The sequence below is a fragment of the Dromaius novaehollandiae genome, chromosome 22 (assembly GCF_036370855.1).
Source record: "Dromaius novaehollandiae isolate bDroNov1 chromosome 22, bDroNov1.hap1, whole genome shotgun sequence".
Lineage (NCBI taxonomy): Eukaryota > Metazoa > Chordata > Aves > Casuariiformes > Dromaiidae > Dromaius > Dromaius novaehollandiae.
The window spans coordinates 6,598,529-6,619,518 of NC_088119.1; the positions used below are offsets into that span (position 1 = coordinate 6,598,529).

Sequence of the window (20,990 nt, forward strand, 5' to 3'; positions counted from 1 at the left end):
ACCAGCTGCTGCTAACTGTTTTTATTAGAAAATATCCAAAATAGACAAAATGGTTACACAAGAGGCAGAGCAGGCACCCCTGAGCCATACACCCTGTGAATATGTAAACGCCCCCCCCCCCCCCTTCTGCCTGCGACTGTGTGGAGGAGACAGGCCTGCTCCTGCACGCAGCCGCTGCACCAGCTGCAGCACGGGAGCTGGCAAGGCCGATGCTACGAGGAGTTTGCGGGCAAGGGGCAGCAGAGGCTCGAGTGGGTAAGGCACTTCAGCAGGTCCGGCCGGTGCTGGCACTGTTCTCAACCCCAGCGCTGCAGCTGCCCCCCTCTCCCCAGCCCCAAACTCCAGCATCTCCAGTTCTCAAATCCCCAGCGTACTCTGACCCTCGGCTTATGGCCAAGCTGACCCCCTTGCCCGCAGTCTCCTGGGGGCAGAGCTACCCCTCTGCCCCAAATACCTCGTATCGATCACAAGACAAGTCACTACGTATGCAAAACAGCAGGGGGTGGAGTAATCAACTGATTGTCAAAAACTCAAGACTAAAAACTTGGTTACGTATAAAAAGAACAGCTTGGGCCAAGCCAGCCCTTGAGAACACCATGAATCCACTGCATAGATTGAGGCAATGAGTGCAGTAAGAGGAACTCAATATATTAATCAAATACAAACCCACTGTACAAAAAGCTTCCTTTTTATAAAACCTGTTCACAAAAATAGTGCAAAACATTGGGCACCAGCAGGGCTGGCGTTTGGAATGGACAAACTTTGGTTGAAGAGCGGCAGGGCTAGGCCTGCCCTTGCGGTGGCTGGGAGAGGCTGGGCCAGGGAGGGTGGGCAGGGCAGGCACTGCCTCCCCCTCCGGCACAGGCAGCTTTCCCTGCTGGGCAGCAACTCCAGGAGGGCTTTGGCCAGAGGCAGGGAGAGGAGGGGAGCAAGCAGGACAACGCGCTTGCAGAGGGGCTGCATTCAATGCTTGGGGAGAGGCAAGCAGCATGATGCAAAAGCAGAATGTATTAACGCAACAGAAGGGCTGGAGCAGGACTTGGGGGGGGGGGGGGGGAAACCAGGGGACCCTCCACTACTCTGCCTTTGGCTAGAGCTTCCTGGCCAAGGGGAGCCCAGGGGTTGCTAGTGGCTCCGACTCCCTACAGGCACGTAGGCTTTGTGCAAGTGCTGTATTTGATTCCAGTAAGAAGTACCATCAGGCTCAGGCAGCAGGGAGAGGAGAGGGAAGCTCCTGAGCCCCCGCCAGCCCCTTAGGTGAGGCGGATCCCGAGCACTTGTTCCAGTTCCTGCCGGCGCTGCTGAACCTGGGGGGAGAGGAGTGGGGCGGTCAGGCAGGGAGAGGGACTCGGGGCTGACCCCTGCCACCAGCTGCCCTTATCACTCCCAGGGGATCAGGACCTTCCATGCAAGTAGTTCTTGCCCCTGTTCACTGACCTGGCCCCTTTTCTGCCCCCAGCTGCTATCCCAGCAGCACCTTTCAGGGCCACACCATAGCACTTTATCTCCTCATGCACAACCTCCCCTTGTCATACTCCCACCCTTTTTCTCCAGCTGAGTTTTTCCATCCCAAATGAATGGAGACAGCAGGAAGCTTCAAGTTCCCCCTTGGAGGAACTTTGAGGGCAGAGGGGAGGAGGCCAGGACTGGTGTGCAAGGGACAACGGGGCAAGGCAGGCAAGTGCCCGCACCCTACCACGCGGCAAGGAGCCCACCTTGGCGAAGATGTGTCTCCCCACAGCCTCTTGCGCCCAGGGCTGCTGGTAGAACTCAGCTCGTCTCTCCTCCTCGGGGTTCCCGATGACGTCCGTTATGATCTGAGCAAAGCACAAGGTGCGATGTGGAGAGCACCGGGGCCTGGCTCCCTTCCCAGCCCCTTGCCCTGCCACAGGGCCGGGTCGGCTGCATCTCCCAGGCACTGCTAGAGCCTAGCGCTGCCCTTGCAGGTGGGGTCAGGCAGCTCTCCTCATGTGCCCTGCTCCTCTCCTGCCCAGCCCCAGGGTTTTACCTTAAGGTCCCTCCTCTGGGATTTGATCCATTCCTGGATGAAGTCCTGTGGGTTGTTGCTGAAGCTCAGCATGAAATCACGCTGCGTCTTCAGCTGGTTGATGGATTCGATGGTCTCGTGGATCTAGGGAGATGACAGGAGGTGAGAGGAGGCTGGGGGGGTGGCTGAGCAGTAGCTAGAGTTGTGCAAAGTCCCCCAAAACAGAGCTGGCACTGAGCACCTCCCAGGCTCCCTGCAGCACTGAGCCCAGTCTAACCCCAGGAGTCCCAGCCCTGCTGCCTGCCCTGCCTGCGCCTGGCTCCCAGGCAGGGCTGGCACCTCATGGGTGTCCCTGCACCTTGGCATCCAGGGAGGCAATCTCCTGCTGGTTGGTGGTGGAAGCCAGGAAGTTGCTCATCTGAGCTTTCAGGGGATCATCCACCTCCACATCGATGTCGTAGCAGGCCGTTTTCTTCTGGTCGTTGGGGTCCACACTGGGAGAAGACAGGGCGTTAGGCGGGGGGACTTCCCCAGCCTCCACCCTCCTGTAGAAGTGAATATACCCCTCCTCCCCCCCAACAGCAGTACAAGTACCCCACTACCACCCCAGCCCCACCTGACTGCCCCAAGAAGCCTCTCAACTTGTCTGACCAATTCTTCCTCTCCCGAATTACTTGCACTTGACGCTGCTTTGGGCTTGAGGCCTCATACGACGTGTGGGTACTGCCCTCCGCTCCTGCACCTCCCAGGGGGAACTCTCTCGTCCCAGTGCCACTGCATGGGGCAGCCCACCCTGCGGTGACCGAGCCCACCAACCCCCAGGAACATTGCCCAGCACAGCCCGCTGCCCTACCTGATGGTGTGGTTGATGATGATGGGATCTGGGTGCTGCAGGAGCCCTGCCAGCTTCATGGGGATCTCAGAGAAGCGCATGCGGACACAGTTAAAGATCTGGAGGGGACACAGCAGAGCGTTAGCTGCCCATGCCAGGGGCTCCTTCAACCCGCTGGGAAAGGGCCAGGCAGGAGAGGGAGAACTCATCCGATCCTGGTTTATGCATGGCAAGCTCACGGATGCAAGCCAGAGCCCAGGGAGGGGGACATAAATCAGGGACAGAGACTGGGTGGTCTGGGATGCCCATTTCAAGCCAGGAAAGATGCTTTTGCTGCTGGCCTTGCTAGGAGTGGGAAGGGTGCTCTCCTCCCAGCAGCGACTTAGGGAAACCATGCTGCTGCAGCAGGGCGAGGGCTGCGCTGAGGCCGCAGAGCCCCGCAGCAGGCACGCGGCCAAGAGCACACATGGAGGACAGATGCGGGCTGACCTGGCGGAAGTAGCGGTTGCAGTTGATATACTCCTTCTCGTGACTGTCCTGCAGCTTGTTGTGCTTGATGTAGAGCCAGAGCGCTTGCATGATGCTGGCACGGGTCTGGGTGTGCACCCCAAGCAGGCGAGCCAGGCGAGGGTCCAGTTTGTACTGTGGTGGCTGCAGGGACACATGGGCCCATTAGGATTAAGGAAGTCTGGGACCCCTCCTGCAGGCACGGTGCCTCACACAGCCCTTGTTTCAGACATGGGGGTCCCTTTTGCCTGCAGGATGTGAGATCCCTGCCTGGAGCCCCTCTGTGCTCCTTTCCCACCCCACTCTGCATCTCTGCACCACAGCACACAACCCCACGGCACCCCGACAGCTGCAGACAAGGCTCTGCCCCAGCCCAGGCCTGGGTTTGCGCCCTCCTGTCCACCCCATCGAGATGAGCCGTGCTGGAGGAAGGACAGCAGGGCACAACCAGCACCCACGTGGCCCTGGGGCTCCCACCTGGTGATCCAGCATGAGCAGCAGCGTGCATTTCACGTTGACGTCGCCAGGACGCTTCACTTGGAAGCCATCAGTCTCCTGCGTTGTGGGCAGCCGGTGCCACTACGAGAGACCAGGGGGACAGCGCTCAGCTCCGGGACCACAAAATGCCGGAGACACCCGCTAACAGGCTCTGGGGTCTGCAGTCAGGAGCCAACAGAGCCGGTGTCTGGGCTCTGCAGAGGGGTCTACCAGATGCAGACAGCCTGGATCCCACCCCTTGCTCATGCAGGCAGTCCCCGGGAGTCCGACCCAGGCTTTGGCCACGAGCCCACCCGGGGAGCCCATGCGGCCCCGGTCCGACGGACACCTCTTGGTGCCCCCTCAGGGCCACGTCCTCCCTGCCACCTGCAGCCTCACTTGTCCCTTTGCTCATCCCCCGAGCATCCCCGCCCAGCTGCAGCCCCAGGCAGGACGGGGTTAAGAGCCGAGCAGCCGCGGGGCGGGGGGACCAGCTTGCTGCAGTTGCTGCTGGGAGACATCCAGGTAAGGGGGGAGGGCCGGCCACGCTGGGCCTGGGCCGCTGGCCAGCGCCACGGAGGAAAACGCAGCCGTAAACTTGAGCCTGGAAAGCGCAGCAGCCCGGTCCCTGGGGAAGACCCAGCACCGCTCCTCTGCGCACACAGCACCACATCCCTGCCTGTCTCCACCCACAGCACCGTGCCAGCCTTGCTTGGTCCCCTCTCGCGCTGGGACACGAGCGCAAGAGCCAAGCACCCACAGGGCAAGCAGCAGCACCCATCGATCTCCCTTCGCCTGCTGGGGCCGAAGGCTCTCCTCATCCTGCCCTGGGTGCGCAGCCAGCCCTGCAGCACAGCTGAAAGCCTCCTGCAGCCCCCCTGGGGGCATCTTACCTCCACCAGATGGTTGTCCGGCCCATACAGCTCTTTGTCCAGCTCGATGACAAGGCTCTTGAAAAAGGAAGAGAACTTCCTCTTCTGCTTGCTTGGCTGCAAAACAGAGCGCGAGAGGCTTGGCCTGACACTGCCAGCCACGGAGGGCCCCAGCCCAGAGCGCTGCCTCCAGCACCTGGGGAGCTCAGAGGGCCCCATCAATCCTGGACAGGCTCTCACAAAACCAGCAGAGCCTCCCTGCCACAACCAGCCAGCAGCCTCTAGCCCCGATCCCTGCCCACATCCTTACATCCTCCAGCAATTTGCCCTCCACGCGTAGCTCCCAGGAGGCCACACGCTCACCACCCTCCCCTTCTTCTTTGGCCGGGGTGAAGGTATTAGAGATGTAAATCCTCAGCTTCCGCTTTTGCTGTGGAACAGAAAAACAAAAAGGGGATGCTTGGAGTGAGGGGGTGGGCACTCAGAGCAGCACCCACCTTGCAGGGGCCCTCACTTTCCCCCTCCCCACAGCTACTAGCCCTCCCAACCAGCCGGGGCTGCCACACACCGTCAGCGGTTTCTTAATGGCCTCCTGAATCTCCATCCTCTTCCGAGCGATGGTTTGGTCCAGTTTGCGCTCAAAGGCGAGGAGGTCCATGTAAGCCTGGGATTCTGGGACCAGCTCCCGGATCTGTCAAATGGAGATGATCAGTCTCTCATGTGCTGAGATCACCACCTGCATCACCCCCAGGCAAAGCCAACAGCCCAAGGAGTAACCAAGCAGCATAATTTTTCCTTTCAAACAAAGACTAAAGCTCTGCAAAGCTTTCCCCAAACCAGGGAGCTGCACTGTGGAGCACAGGTTGGAGCCTGCCATTGCATCCAGTAGTCTATCTAGGTTGTGAAGAGGGACCCAAAGGCCCCAGGAGAGAGGCTCAGGAGCTACCTGGGGTCTCCACTCCAAGGCACTGCTGATCCTTGTTTACCCAGAGTCCTGGTTGTCCAACTTGTGCACACTCTGAACCTCTCCTGCCACCCCAGGTCCCCCCGCAGAGGGCTGACTTCCAGGTCAGTTTGGGACCGAGCAGAAAAGCCTGGCAGGCAGGACGAAACCCAGTGAGACCCTGCTCAAACAGGGATCTCGTCTCTCCTGCTGCCCTGGGAAGGCAGCACAGATGCACCATCTTCTCCCAGCAGCTCAGTTCCTTCCCCACGCTGCTACCCAGCCTGTCAGCACCAAAGCAGCACTCACCCTCTGCGGTAGGACCTTGTCAGCCATCTTCCTCCTTTTCACCCTGCAAGAAGCATGGAGAGAGTGGAAAAAAAACAACCAAACAAGCCACTGAAGTCCTCTGCACATGGGACACTGTGGGCCTTGCTGTCTGCCAAGTGGGAAGCTGCTGCACGGCCCAGGTTCGGGCAGCAGCGGGTCTTGGGGGGCACCACCAAACCCTGCTTATATGCCAGGAGCCCGGCAGTACCTCTGGCTCCGTCCACGCCATGGATGGTGCCAGGCTCTAGGGAAGGGAGTCACACTGGCAATGCCAGCTGTGTGCCATGCAGATGTCTCAATCTGAGCCAGGCATTAAGGCTTTTGCTGCAGGGCACAGAGTGATTTGAGGGAACAAGTCCCCTTTCAGAGCTGCCCCACATGACAGGCGCTCTGGAGTTGCAGAAGGAGAACAAAGAACGGCCGTAAAAGCATCTAGAGCACAAGAGCTTGGGTCAGTGCTGGAAAGCAAATAAAGAAAGGATTATAGCCCTGTGGGCAAGCCAAGACATATCTTTAGAAAGGAAGGTGTTGGACCTCTAGAGTATACCACCAGGGAAGGAAATCCAGTCCCCAGGCCCAATTCACTGCGTGGCTGCCACTTGCTGAAAGCGCAGCAGGACAGAAGCAAGCAGAAGAGGGTACAAGCCAAAGCTGCCACTTTAGGCAAGCTCCAGCTCTGATCTATTTGTAGTACAATACTCTCTTATTCCCATTCTGGAATTGGCCATCACATTCTCCCAAAGCTACAAACTAAAGCTCAAAAAACACCTCCAGTTCCAGGAGCTCATTAAGAAACCAAATAGCTGAAATACAGACTATCCTTGCCATAATGGGGCTAAAAACATCACAGGTGAGAGGTAATGGAGGGGGCTTCCACAGCCACTACAGAGCTGCACGCTTGCTCAGAGCCATTTTAGCTTCTTCCAAGCTTGTAGTACCCTGTCTGACCACAGCGCCTGGTCCCAACACCCTGGGCTCTCCTCTCTTCCTGGGTACCACAGAGTCCCTGCCTCCCACAGCTGCTCAAGCAGGAGCACGCATTGGTAGGCCAGGCCTAGCTAAGCATGGGGTCACTGTGCCTCTTTGAGCTCTTACACCACATGAGCTGGGCATCCCATTAAATGTTTCTGTCCTGTGTGGTTTGACCACCCCATTAAGAGCTGGCAGGTCCTGATCTCCTCAACGGGAATGAGGCAGCACAAGCCCTGCACCCGGCCGTGCAGCTCCACACTTGAGGCACGCCTGATCCCACACGGACCTGTGGCCTGCTCACAGGAACGGAGCTGCAGCCTTATCTGGCTGCTTATATCCTTATTTGGTGGTGAACTACCCCTTTTCCTTAATCCCCAATTTGCTCTGGAGCACCAAACGGATGTGCAGCCACTGCTTTCCCCCCAGGGGCACAGGCAGTAGCTCTCCAAGCACAGAGCTCGGCAAAGGGATCAGGAAGCCACTTTGCCCAAATTAGCAAAGTCAACAGACCCATCAGCAGCCAGCCCCATCGCACAGCCAGGGCAGGGAACAGGACCTGAATATCCACTAGGACCATGAGATCCTGCCCTGAGAAACAGCCTCAAGTCATCAAGAAGCCCTCTTGGAAACAGGAACAGACCAAAGGGCTTAGCAGAATTGTAAACAAGTGAGGAATTGCTGGCAGAGCCCCACAGCTCACGGAGACCAGCCCAAACGAACAGTCATACCGAGACCGCAGCTTCAGGGAGTGTCTCTGCAACCTGTCACCCTCAGGCCCCCCTGCAGCCTGTTGACACTGCCTGGGAGCAGAGACACACTCTGCACCTCCAGTTGCCTCCTGCAAGGGGAGGGAACCTGCTGCCGCCTACATCTGTGCTTGCCAGAGCCAGGATGCAGCACAACCCCTCGTGCGAAGGGGAAAGACCCCAACGAGCCCGTGCTGCAGCCTCTGGCAACTGCAAACACACGTGCCGGGGCTTTTCGGGTACTGGCGTGGAGATCAGAGAGCAGGGAAGCGGCTGGCCAAGTGATCTCTGTCCCCATCTCCACCCACCGCTATCGCGTCCCAGTGCCAGGCTTTGGCAGGCTTCCTACCTGCCGGTGGGGCTGGGGGGGGCTGGTTTGCAGGCAAGCTGTGCTCCCTGCCGCCCCTCTCACGGGCAGCTCTCCCCTGCACGGACGGGCAGGGAGGCAGAGGAAGCTGAGGGTGTCTGCGGTAGAAGTGCAAGTAGGAGGCAGCAGCCAGACCCAGCACATTAACCCCCCGCCACCCTGCTGCGGGTGCTCTGCCTGCCCCCAGCGCAGGAGGACCCCGACTCCTTACCCTCTCCTCTGGCTGGCCAGGGGCGGCTGCGACTGAGGAGCAAGCAGGCGCTTCCTGAAGGGATCCATCATGGACTGCGGCAGGCCGGGTCTCATCGGAGAGGCGGCTCCGTAGGGGGGAGCTCCCGGGGGTCCCACCTGCAGCCCTGCTATGGGCATCCGGCTTCCCGGTGGCATCCCGGGGCGCTAGCAGCGGGAGAGAGAAAACGCGCACGTTAAGCACTGCCCTGCCAGGGGGCTCGTCCCCGGCTGTAGCCCCTTTGCAAGGGATCACACCAGCGGTTGCTAGATCAGCACGGAGCAGGTGTCACACGGAGGAAATGCAGCTCCCCAGACCTTGCCGAGCCCTGCTGGCACCTTTTTTCCTCCAGAAGATTTCCAAGGACCCCATCCCCTAGCATTACTGCCGTATCCCTGTTCCCTGAGGCGCGGGTGAAAGGCAGAGGAAGGGATGACTCAGTGGGAGGGAAGAGGAAAGGACACGAGGAGCCGTTGCTTGGTGAGCTGTGGCCTTCAGCACGCTCGAAAGGGCTACAGGAAAGCAGAACCGAGAAGAGCAGAAGCATCGACCACAGGGCCTCTACCCCCCCACCAACGGACGCGGAGGGAGGCCGCCGGCACAGGAGAAGCCCTGCCCACCAGCGCTCGCTTCCCCGGGAGCAGGACAAGATCTGTGCACGGGCCCCACACCATCGTTGTGCTCCTCCCCACGCAGTAAGAGACGCCAGACCCGGAGGGGCCCATCACCAGGGCCAACGTCTGCAAAGCCACCACCCTGGGGACACCGAGGGCTGCCAGGGCTAAGTGCTGCTGGCATGGGGTGCCAGCACCAGTGCGCATTGTGCGGTGGGTTCCTCTCCGGAAAATGCCACTGTTGGTAGATGTGACACATGGGGAGGGATCGGGATAAGCCCACTTCCTAAAAGCACTGTGCACGAGGCCAGCGCGCAGGAAGGAAGCTGAGCAGGACACAGCCCTCCTCGGGCACAGGAAACGGGGTCAGACCAGGCCTGATGGAGGCAAGAGCTCACCCCAGCTCTCCAGCAGTCCTTCCCCACCCAGGGGCCCAGAAAGGCACTCGCAAGGCCACAACCCGAAATGTAATGCCTTCTGCAAAGGGTGTCGAGCCAGGGAAGCATTCGGAGTCCCTCCGCATCCCCTGGAGCAGGGTGCTTTTGCAGGCTGGCACCTGCAAGTCTACACTGCTGCTGCTACCAGGTCTACGTTGCACACCGCCCTCGGGTGCTGGACAAACAGTCAAAGCACCCCGTGAATGACCACCCACCCCATGTGCTCCAGCACGCTTCAGCAGCGGTTTAAGCCAACTGCCTTCTGGGATCCTCTGATCCGGGTGCTCCCCACCGCCAAGGAGCTGGTGAGGCCGGGAAAGCCACCGAGCCAGCAGAACAACATTTCTCCGCTGCCACAGGCTCCTCGACATGCCAAGACAACCTTCGCTGCTCCCCTCCCGCCTTCGCTCCCTGCGGAGAAGCTGGGGCACGGCCGCTCTGCGGAGAAGATCGAACGAAGCTGCCTCGCTCTCCCAAAGCAGCGGGGAACCCAGCGAGGAGAGCTCGGCCGCGGGCCGACGAGTTTATTTGCATACGAGCATTAATCCCACGAGCATTAAACCCCGCTCGTGATGGGTGGGAGCTGGCAAACGCGTCCGGCTGGCAGCTGCCCTGAAAGCAGCCTGCTCCAGGCCAGCAGCAGGGCAACCTCCCCGCCGCGCTGCCCTGGCAGCGGGTCTCGGGAGGGCTGGGGTGCGAAATCGCCTCCGGCAGACCGGCCCCCGCAGCTTTTCCAGGCACAGGCAGCCAAAGGTGGGCTTATTGGACGGCAGCCGGAGCTAAAACCCACTCACCTCCTCTCCGGTAGAGCAGAAGAACCAGTAAAGGCAAACAGACTGGCGGGGTGGACTGTGTACGAGTTGCTGGGCAACAAGGGAAAGGTTCTCTCGCTGGCTAACAAAGCCCGGGTATCTCAGGAAACGCCAACTTCAACGGCAGAGCCTGCAAACGTCCCAACCTCTCCATCCGAAAGCAGATCGCAGCTGGAAAGTGGAGCACCAACGGGCCAGGAAGTGCCGGAATTAGGGCTGCATGTGGAAGTTCAAAAATACGCACGCAGAGCAGGCGGACGGGACCGCTTACACGACCACATGTTGTTTTCACCTTTGCTCGGTGTTGCTCTGAAGCAGCACCTTCAGATCCTCGGCTCGCTAATCTGCCTCGGGACGGGGCGAGCGCTGGCACGGCGATCGCCCCTCGCGACGCAGCAGCGAGGGTGAAGGAAGCTGGAGGCGGCCATCTGCTTCTGCTGCGCGTCCCCAGTGTCCATAAAACACCTCACCTGGCAGAGCCCTTTCCCCGTCCGGCACATGTGCAAGACTTTAGCATCACCCCCTCCCACTGCCTGCCAAGGGCAGAAAAGCAGAGAGCTCCAAGGCAAGAGCTTATTTTCTCCCTAACAGCCCCCAGATGTTTCTCTCTTTTTGATCAGCCACATTTGTGCAACGCCCCGTGACAAGCAGGACTGCACAAGCATTGCCAAGGGCTGACCGCGGCCAGTATCACCTCTTCTGCCAAGATCGCAAGGCAAGAACCCAGTTCCTCAGGGTTTGTCTGTTGTCAAGACACCCTCAAAGGCAGACCTATCGGGAGAGGCAGCCCTGAGATCTGCACCGTCGCGACACAAAAACAAAGCGGCAGCGGGATGAACGCTGTGTCGAGCCAGCGCAGCAGCGGGAGGACTGTGCTCCAGCAGCCACGCTAACGGCCTCAGCCCGCGAGGGCTTCTGGAGAACAGATAAGCCCTGAGAACAGGCTGTGAAGCTTTTAATTAGCAAAGCAAAAAAATATGGGAAAGCCCAAGAAAAGCTGCATAAGGCCACAGCTGCACTTGGTCGCTTTGCAGTGCCCTACAGCTCTGCATCCCAGGGAGCCCCCGAGGAGACAAGCTGCTTTCTAGGAAACACCTGCCCCCCGGGAGTTTCTCAAATGCTGCCAGCACTTGCAGGAGACTAAAGAGCAGCGTCACGGGGAAACCGGTCTGAGGCCACGCGTGCTCTCGACCTCTAACTCGAGGGAGGCTGCTTGCAACCCCCCTACCCGAGCACGTGGATGGGGGATGCTGTCTGCAGCCATCTGGGCCACATCACTTGGCTTTTGCTGGGGCGATTACCAGCTCCTAACCCCCAGCCCCTACAGTTCTCATCGCTCTAAAAACCAGGCCCTGAGAGTCCCTCCTAGCTTGCTGTGCTGCTTCATTGGTCGGATTTCTGAATCTCTCCCCGAAATGAGAGATTTTGAGGCCATCTGAAGTCAATTCAGAAGGTCTTTGAAAGCTCACAAGTGACAACCTCTTGTTCAAAGTCTTCTGCGAGTCCATCTGGCCATAAGATTTATTTGCTTCCAAAAAGAGACCTTCTGTCGGTGGGAGAAATATCAGCACAGGGATGAATGCGTCTTTTATGCTTGGTTTTAACATAACTTGCACAAATGACTGAGAATCATCAGCCATGGTTAAGCTGTTTGGATGGAGAGCTACAGCCCATCAAGGACACGCATTTGATCCTTTTGATGAGTAAAAAAGGAAAGGCAGAATCCTCCGTGTAGATTTTCTCTGTTTATCCTCAAGATTTGGAAAGAGCTAATGGAGAAGTCGCGCAGCAAAGCAGGGCAGCTTTTGCATTAGGTTCAGCCAGCAACCACATCCCTGTCTGGGGCTGATAACTGACCACCAGCCACCTCACCCTCTGCCTGAAGGTTGCAAGCTCCCGACACCGAGCTCAAACAGTGCAGCCCTAAATCTCTGGCTAAGCCACTAAGCAGCATTACAGCCCAGCGGGGTGAAGCATGCCTCCAGCACCCTTCGGAAGCCCTGGAAAGAGCAAGATGCAAGAGGCTTAAATTCAGGAAATTTTATTAAACCAGTTCAAACCAAGATGACCTTCCTCAGATTCTTCCTGGCTAATAAAATAACGCTCCTTGGGCTCAGCCGGGGTACTCCTTCCACCCGTTCCCCTCCAGCAGCGCGGCTGTCCGAGCCCTTCCAGACGCTGCCTCGGCCTCCCTCTCTGCCCCACCGCCTCGACCCCCTCGTGCTGCTCCTGCCAGTGGGGCGAACAAAGGGCAAATCTCGCAAGCTCTGTTCCAAGGAACAAGCTGGATCCTGTCCAGACTTCCCCGCAGAGAACGAGGAGAGCCATTTGGAAACGGGACAGAAAGCAGCTTGTTTCTGTTCCCTGCCAAAGCTGAAAGAACGAATAGGGCTGGCTGCAGTTTAGTGGTTCATCCCAGGTCAATGCACAGGCCTTTTGCATTTGGGGAGCTCTGTTTAGAGTCAGCCTCAATTGGATCTAATGCGAGTTTGGAAAGCTTCGTGATGGACATTTGCTCGCATGACAGAAGCCTGCACACTTGCCAAAAGCCCCTTCTTAAGGAAGGGCAGGCCAGAGATCAGATGCTGGTAGCAACAGGGACAAAAAAGAAAAAAGAAAGAGGAAAACAAAGGGGGGAGCAAGAAATCAAAGGATGGATCTGCAAGAAGAAGCCTGGCTAGAGAGCGAAGAACAGCAATTCAGAAAGCAACTCAAGAGGCAGTCTTCATCTCTGTTCCAAGACCACAGCTCCTTCCTGCAGCTCCCCAACGACGGGAAAGGCTCTTCCCAGGCACAGTGCAAAGACGAGGACCATCTGCATCGGAAACAAAAGCTCATCCCGCCGTGCCTCTGCCCTAGCTCCTCACAAGGAACACGAGCAGAGTTTGTGTCCCTGAGGGTCACGGTGTGAAGGATGCACGCTTGCAAGAGGGCTGAAGCACAGCTAAGCTGCTGCCCCAGAGCTCCAATCCTGCTCTGTAGCATTTGCAGCACGGATCCGAGCACAGCCCTTGCTCTGCCCCATATTTCTGTATTGGGGAGGCTGCAGTTACGGCAGCTTCCTGCAAACTCCCCAAACCGAGCCTTGAGAAGGGCTCATAAAAAAAACTGAATGGGGTTTTCCTGACACACATCCCATTTTGTTCTGTCCAGAAAGGCGTGATCAAACTTTGTACATACTAACATTTAAGGAGTGAAAGCCCACATGCATCCTCGCCGGAGGCTTTGGAAGCGAAGCCTGGACAGGCGCCAGATGAAGGCTCTTCCTGCAAGTCCCTTCAGAAACCCCGCAAGCCCGAGCAGCGGCACCTCCCATTACGACACACAGACCCTGTTCAAACAGGGTTTTAGCTCGACTCCAGGCTGATCTCAAGGAAAGCTGGACTATCCGAAGCCACCCGCTCAACCCGGCATGCCACACGGCTCGGACAAACCAAGCGCCCAGAGCACACGCCTGAAACCGCGCTTCCCCTCCGCTCCTCAGCTCTTATCTGTGAGCAAATCCACCTTGGGAGGATGCCAGAAGCGCCTGGGTTAGTGCTGACGACGCAGACCGAGGTCTTCAGCCGGAAGGTACTATTGTTATTGAGATGCTGCCGTGTGCTGCAAGCCCTTGCACAGCACCTTGCTCCCAGCAGGCCCGGAGCTGCACGCGGGCTGCTGCAGGAACGTGACTTGTTATGCTTGGAGGATCAGCAGTATTTTGATACAGAAGTAGCTTCAGAAGTCGGATTACTTCTCAACTCAAAACTGAGCACAAGGAAGCAGTAAATTAAAAGGAGAAGGGCAAAGAAACTGAGCAGGTTTAAGACCCGCGCTGGCAGCGTATCAAGCACCAGCTGATACTTGGGTCTAGACAAACCTGCCTGTCTGTGGCTTCACATCTGAAGCCACAGATGTTACAGGGCAGAGCTTCTGGCTGCCTCAACACGAGCTGAAGCAGCAGCACAGTGATGCTTGTGCCACGGCCGAAGCAACAGTTTTGCTGCCCTCTGCTACAGAGAGGCCTCACAGAGCAAACGGGAGACACAGTACAAGCGCAGTGGGTTTATGCACCACAACGCTCAAGGTCAGCAGAGGAAAGGCCATTTCTAGTCAGGTTTTCTCAGCAGCTTCCACACCACAAGGGCTTGGCAAGCTTACAAAACTGATGCTCTGGTTCGAGTCTGGGACTTCCACCTAGCACTGACGTGCTGCTGTGCCGTGATAACCTGCTCTCCCTGAAAAACACCACAGACAAGGACAGGGACAGCTTTTTGGGACGTCCTGCTGGCAGGAGGCAAGACAGGGAGCAGGAGCCAAAAAACAAAAGAGCAAGTCTGAGGAGAGAAGAAGGCATCCGGCAGGAGAAAGGAAAGGTCACTGGAATCAAACCCTAGCAGGGGTGGTAGAGCAAGCAGGAACAAGGGTGTCACTTGAGAGAGAAGCTCTGGTGGCCTCAGTAACACAGCCTGGAGGTATGGCTAGGAACACATGGCAAGATCAGAATTACGTCCCCAGCACAGGACACTGCGTTTGGCACTGCGGCAGTGCTGAGCTGTCGAGGGAACAGCCTTGTTCGACTCCCAGTAAGGGAGGGAAATCAGGAGAGAGCTCCTGAGAAGATCCTGAGAGCGGAGGTCTTCAGTGGCAAGATCTGGAGGTGTTTCCTACCCAGCAGAACTTCACTGTCACTTTGCCTCAGCAGGAACAAGGGGTGCCCTGGGTTCTGTCTCTGCCTTCCTCTCTCCTGCCCCAAGAGGATAGTATTTATCTGCTTTGTATCATCGCTTAATTTATCTCCGATGTTGAGTCTCTCAGATGAAACCTGCCTTGGAAACCATCTCCCCTGGGAAGGGTGGGGTTTCACAGGCCAAGCAGCATCACGGCCAAGCAGCATCACGCCCACGCAGCCAGGCAAGAGACTGCTGTTGCAGCTCCAGCCCAGGCCCTTCTCCCCAAGCCTGCGTTGAGCCACCCCAAACCTTTCTCAGAATTGCTCAAAGAGCAGAAACACCACTTTCTCCTCCTCTCCTGGGCTGTACTGCACACACTCCAATGCTTGCAGGCCACCCCATTTTTCAGCCTTCACAGCGTGGCTCCGTATCAGGGACGAGCATGTTCCCCTCCACCCACTCCTCACCTCCAGACTGCCTGCACTGATTTCTCAAAGAAACTTTCTTTCCACTTTCTTTCACACTGCCTTTTCAGCGTGTATATCACAGAGCCATGACTGCACGACTTAGAGGGACCTGTTTTTTTCCTACTGCCTCTACCAAACCACAGGGATAATCCACAGGCAATCCCTTCTCCAAGTGGGCTTCTTGCATAGCTAGCAGATACACATACACCGTCACATCCGACTGCAAGCTCCAAGATAGGCTCTGCCTTGCTGGTACAGGTCCAGAGCTTTGTACAGAAGGAATCAAAGCGACTGCAACCTCCCGGTTCCTCGGAAGTTATTTAGTTAGCAGTTGTTTGGATTGCAACAGCCCTTCAGTGCCACGGAAGTAAGATTCTTGTCAGCAAATGTCAAAGAAACCCCTTCTAATAGGGCACTAAACTAACACTGCTTCTTGCCACCTAGCTGTGCCAGCAAAGCATCAGCGCGGGATAACTTCAAGGCCAGAGCACCAGTTCATACAGAGCCCATGCTCCACCGCAGGCCCCGAGTTAAAGAGGAACCGACAGCTGCCGGGCTGCAGAATCAAGCTCGTTCCCTACCACAGTATCCACGTGTTAACTAGGGAAAAGTCTCCTAATCCCTTAACTAGCAACCTAATAAACAGAAGACAGTGATTTTACCCTGGCCAGCACGAACTGCCTGTGCCACAGGATGCTGAGGGCAGGGCTCCATCCCAGGACTCAGCCTCTGCAGCCGCACATCCACCTGGCAAGCAAGAAGGGCTGGAGGCAAGTTTCCTCTGCTCATGAGCTCCTTGGACCGTAGCTACTCCCTTGCTGCCATCCCTTCAGGACCTTGTCTTCACTCTCTGCATGACATTTGAACTTCATCTCCTTCTGAAACCTCCCTGGGCACCTATCTCCACTCTCCTGCCTTTTTGCTCCCCGGCACTCATCATTCCCTGCTAGGGGAGCGAACTGGATTCGGTTTCCAGTTGAGGCAGAAGCCTGCTTTACGTGGAAGCCGTACGCTCCCCAGTCTCCAGGCAGCTGCTGCCCCGAACCACGCTCCAGCCAAACCCTTCAGCAGTGACCTCTGTGCAGGTCCCCCAGGCACCCACGTGAACAGGCGAGCTGGCAGGCTGCGCGGGGACAGAGACCAGGGCTCTGCACGCAGACACGCTGCCAAGTGCCCTGCCGAAGCTCAGCTGACCATCCGTTCCCTGATCATCCTGCTGAAAAAGCCCTCTCCTTTCTGCCGCAGGCGCGGCGTCTGGCTGCTCCGGCAGTATCAGCTACCACCAGGCCCTGGGGATCTGCTACCAGCACGTGACAGACGACCGGGACTCCGCCGTGGTGCCAAAGGGAGTTGCCGGCTTGAATTCCCTGCTCGAGCTGCTAGGGAATAACCAGCAGACGCAAGGATGTCCAAGGATTAACATATGCTTAATAATCCACTGATTAAAAAGCCCCTAAGCACCCACTGGCATAGATGAGAGTCATTGAGGGCTGTTGTGTCCTCTAGTGCCCAAATAATGAATTAAGCTCTTCATTAAAGCAGGGCATAATAGAGCAAACGGGGCCTGAGTCGCCTCCCCGCCGAGAATTTCTGCGGGTATGGCTGGGGTGGCCACGCGCGAGAGGAGGGGCTGCCTTGCACGGCCTGAACATTGCAAAACAAAGAACAGATCGTATTGATTATAGCCGCTCACCCCTCCCACGCCAAGGCAGCTCCGCGAGCAGATCGCCAGCCAGATACCGCTCCCAAACGCCTGCTGCCATCGCGGAGCTCCAACAGCCCCACAGACCTGCTGCGTCCTCCCTTCCTGCGACTTCGGTTTACCAAATACCGCGGTTCAGTGACATATGCTCGGTGTCTCGCCCTACGCCAGCCGCACGCTCCAAACACCTGCTTCGATCGCAGCGTTACGGCCAGCACGGGTGGAAGGAAAGCATATGGTAGCCTATTTACCCGAAACGGGAGCAACTCCTGGCTGCTCGAGCCAGGCACCCAGCTCCCAGGCTGGGTTTTGCAGCCTGCTGCGTGGAAGGTCAGGGTAAACGAGCAAGATCTCTCCGGGCCCGAGAGGCCTTTGAATCAAGTTACAGTTGCAACCCTTGGTTAATGCTCAGATTGGCCTTGGATATGTCGTCTCGATTTGCACTTCGGGGCTCTTCCGCGTTTGAAAGCTACTCAGGTTGTTTCCTCATTTTGTATTAATGAGGTTTACAAGTTGGAAATTCCCTTGGTTTGATTTTTTTTAATCTCCCTTAAGTTTTAATTCATGCAAATAAGGCGGAGGTGGTGATCAGCAGAGACTGAGAATCTGTTGCGCAAGCGGGCTCCTCCATTTCCAAAGGACGTCTGGAAGAAAATCGCTTTAAATAAGAAGCCGAGCCTCTTCAAAATAATCACCACGTGCGCGAGAGCCAACTAAGAGGCAAGCTGCGCATGCAGGGAGAAGCGGAAACTTGAGTGTCAGTTGAAATATACTCTTCATAAAACATATTCAGGCAGAGAAGAGCACAGTTTCACTGGCTTTGGCTGCTCACTGATCAGATCCACTTTCAAGCACCTGCAGGTCTCCATTCTTTCCCCCAACATTAACAAGCATCTGCTCTGCTCTCCCATCGCCTCGTCACCCCTTCAGCTTCCTCTTGAAAATAGGCATCTGCTACTTTAAATGGTTACCCCTAAATTCGCAAAAGGTGCATGTAAATATGCTTCAAGGGGGCTCTATGCAATGAGCAGTGGTTGCAAAGCTGCAGTTGGACACACGACCGCTGCTTGGAGTGGCTCGTGCCTCCTCTGCTCCAAAACTGTTTCTTCTCAGCCCGGCAGACGAACAGCCCGCGCTCCCTGGGTCTCACGGCAGCCCAGATACGGGGTTACGCACATCGGTTCCTGCTGGGTGTTTACGGCAGACCCGGACTATCACTCCGTGCTGCTACAACGGACGGGATTTGCACGGCAACGCTGCCAAACACTCAGCTGCTAGCAGCTTCTACGGGGACTTTTAAGCGGTTAGAAACCGTGAAGAACAAGAAAAGATGGAGCACGCAGCCACTCTAAAGGAGCTGGGCCCACTATACTGAGTGCACGGAGACCTCCTACCTGCTGAAAGGTTGTAGGAAAATAACATGATCTAGGATTTAATTGGGAACTCGTAATATTACCTGTGCTGACAGAGCTGCCATCTTAAGAAGTAGGGGTTTGGAGCAGAGTTGTGCTAGGAGATAAAAATCTCAGAGCATTTTCTGGAAACTCACAGAGAGAGGTTTGGCAGCAGCTGCCTTCATTTCTTTCCAAAATGATTACTATTTGAAAACGGGTCGTATCGTGCCTCGGTTACCTCATCTGCAACAGCAAAAGACACCGACCTCTCCCTGGGCATTTGCTCCTAACTATATTTATTTAAAGGGCCTCAAAAACCAGGAAACGCTGCCCTAGCGCGCTGGTCACATTTCCTCCATCCTAACTGCCAAGGCCGTACGCAGAGCGGCCGCTTTGCCAACTGACTCCTTTCCCCTGGTCAGAAGTGGCTCCCGCAAGGGATGGTGCAGCTGAGAGGCTGCTAAAAAGCACATTCAATCCCCGTGCGAGTCTCCACTGGGAAAGCAGAGGGGATCTGGAACATATAAGAGCACGGTTGGATGCAAGTACATTCCTGCAGCATGTTTCATTTGTCCCCATGCACACATTCCCCAAAAGACTAAAAAAAAAAAAAAGAAAAGAAACCAAAAAAACAACTCTTCCTGCCTTTACCGAAGGGCAGCGAGCTGCGAACGCGGCACCTTCGGAGCTGCTCGCCGGACCCTTCCGGACCCAGCGCCGAACAAAGCCATCGAGCCCCAGCGAGCACGGGTCGGGCCGTGCTGTCAAGCAGAAGTTCACCCTCCGGCCTCTCCCCACCTCCCTTCCAGGAGGCACCGGCCACTCTGGGGTTATTGGGAAGGGATTTGAGCCGCATTCGAGACAATTTGAGCGCAGACCCTGGGTCCCACGAGAGCAGCGGGACAGATGGCGGACGGCAGCTAGGTGCGTCCTGGGCAGGATCTCCGCCTTCTCCCAGCTTGGGGCAGGACCAGGCGTCCCGCCAGCCGGTGCCGGCAGCGGGGAGGGAAGCGGCGCCCCGGGCGCCCCCCACGCACCCACCGCCGAGCGGGACCTCGGCGTCGTGGCGGGGGGACCGGGACCCGGCTGCCCGGGGCCTGCGCCCAGGAGCCGAAACTGAGACGCCGGGAGGGACGGGGCGGCCGCGGCCCACCGGTGCTGGGCAGCCCCACGGCGCCCTGTCCCGAGTGGGGCCCCGCCAGCACCCACGGGTGCGCGGGGGGCCCGTCCCGAGTGGGGCCCGGCCAGCACCACCCAGGGCGCCGGGCCACATCCTGCCCCCGCAGGGGCGACCCAGCACCCGCCATGTCCGCAGCTGGCCCGTCCCGCGTGGGGCCCCGCCGGCACCCACTCGTGTCCAGGGCCGGGCCCCGTCCCGCGTGGGCCCAGCGCCCCCCCCGCGCGGAGCCGCCCCCCCCGGCGCCCCCGCGCGGAGCCCGCCCGCCCCCCCCGCGCGGCCCGGGCCTCACCTGGTACTGCGCGGCCGCCGGCCCCATGGGGCGGTAGCCCGGGGCGGCGGCGGCGGCGGCCGGGGCCGGGCTGGGGCCGCGCAGGATGCCGGGCGCGGGCCCCGGCGGCGGCGGGGCGGCGGCGGCGGCGGGGGGCAGCGGGCTGAGCGGGAAGGCGCCGCGTCCGGCCATGGCGGGCGCCTCGCGGCCCCCCGCCCGCGCTGTTTACTCGGAAGCGGCGGCGGCGGCGCCCAGGGCCGGGAGTCACCGCGCGGCGCCGCCGGGCCCCGCCCACCCTGCCGCGACGCCCCGCCCCCTGCCGGGCCCCGCCCCCCTGCCGCGACGCTCCGCCCCCGCCTCCCCCGCCCGCGCCGCACGTGGCCGCAGCGTCCCCCCCACCCCGCGCCTGTGTGCGCGCGCGTGGGTGTCTGTGTGTGCGTGCACACGTGTGTGCGTGTGCGTGTGTGCTCACGTGTGTGCATGTGTGTGTGGGCATGCGTGTGTGCATGTGTGTGTGTGCATGTGTGTGTGTGTGTGTGTGTGTGCGTGTGCGTGTGTGCACACGTGTGTGCATGCACGTGTGTGTGTGCGTGTGTGCACACGTCTGTGCATGTGTGTGTGTGCACGTGTGTGTGCATGTGTGTGTGTGCGTGTGTGCTCACATGTGTGTATGTGTGTGTGGGCATGCGTGTGCATGTGTGCACACGTGTGTGCATGCGTGTGTGTGTGTGCGTGTGCGTGTGTGCACACGTGTGTGCATGCACGTGTGTGTGTGCGTGTGTGCACACGTGTGTGCATGTGTGTGTGTGCACACGTGTGTGCATGTGTGCACGTGTGTGCATGTATGTGTGTGTATATGTGTGTGTATATATGCATATATGTGTGTGTATGCATGTGTGCACACGTGTGTGCATGTGTGCATGTGCGTGTGTGCATGTGTGTGTGCATGTGTGCACGTGTGTGCATGTATGTGCGTGTGCGTGTGTGCATACGTGTGTGCATGTGTGTGTGCATGTGTGCACACGTGTGTGCATGTGTGCATGTGCGTGGGTGCATGTGTGCACATGCGTGTGCATGTATGTGTGCGTGGGTGTGTGTGTGCATGTGTGTGCATGTGCACGTGTGTGTGCACGTGCCTGTGTGCACGTGTCTGCCTAAGCGTGTGTACACATACATATGTGTCCGCATGCGTGTGTGCA

General features: G+C 58.1%; 1 protein-coding gene across 2 annotated transcripts; it reads right to left on the bottom strand.

Moving 5' to 3' along the window:
* Positions 1-6: 6 nt before the first annotated feature.
* Positions 7-20,101, bottom strand: SMARCD2 (SWI/SNF related, matrix associated, actin dependent regulator of chromatin, subfamily d, member 2). 2 transcript variants are annotated; one of them, XM_064524497.1, is made up of 13 exons: positions 19,813-20,101; positions 8,245-8,429; positions 5,928-5,970; positions 5,244-5,366; positions 4,986-5,105; positions 4,697-4,792; positions 3,804-3,905; positions 3,309-3,470; positions 2,841-2,938; positions 2,346-2,481; positions 2,009-2,131; positions 1,716-1,817; positions 7-1,307 (listed from the first exon to the last, which is right to left on the bottom strand). In XM_064524497.1, exons 1-13 carry the CDS (start codon positions 19,981-19,983, stop codon positions 1,254-1,256), a joined length of 1,515 nt encoding a protein of 504 aa, XP_064380567.1. In that variant the 5' UTR covers positions 19,984-20,101; the 3' UTR covers positions 7-1,253. The 2 variants fall into 2 exon arrangements, with proteins under 2 accessions (XP_064380567.1, XP_064380568.1); XM_064524498.1 differs by lacking the exon at positions 19,813-20,101 and adding an exon at positions 10,108-10,128.
* Positions 20,102-20,990: the final 889 nt, after the last annotated feature.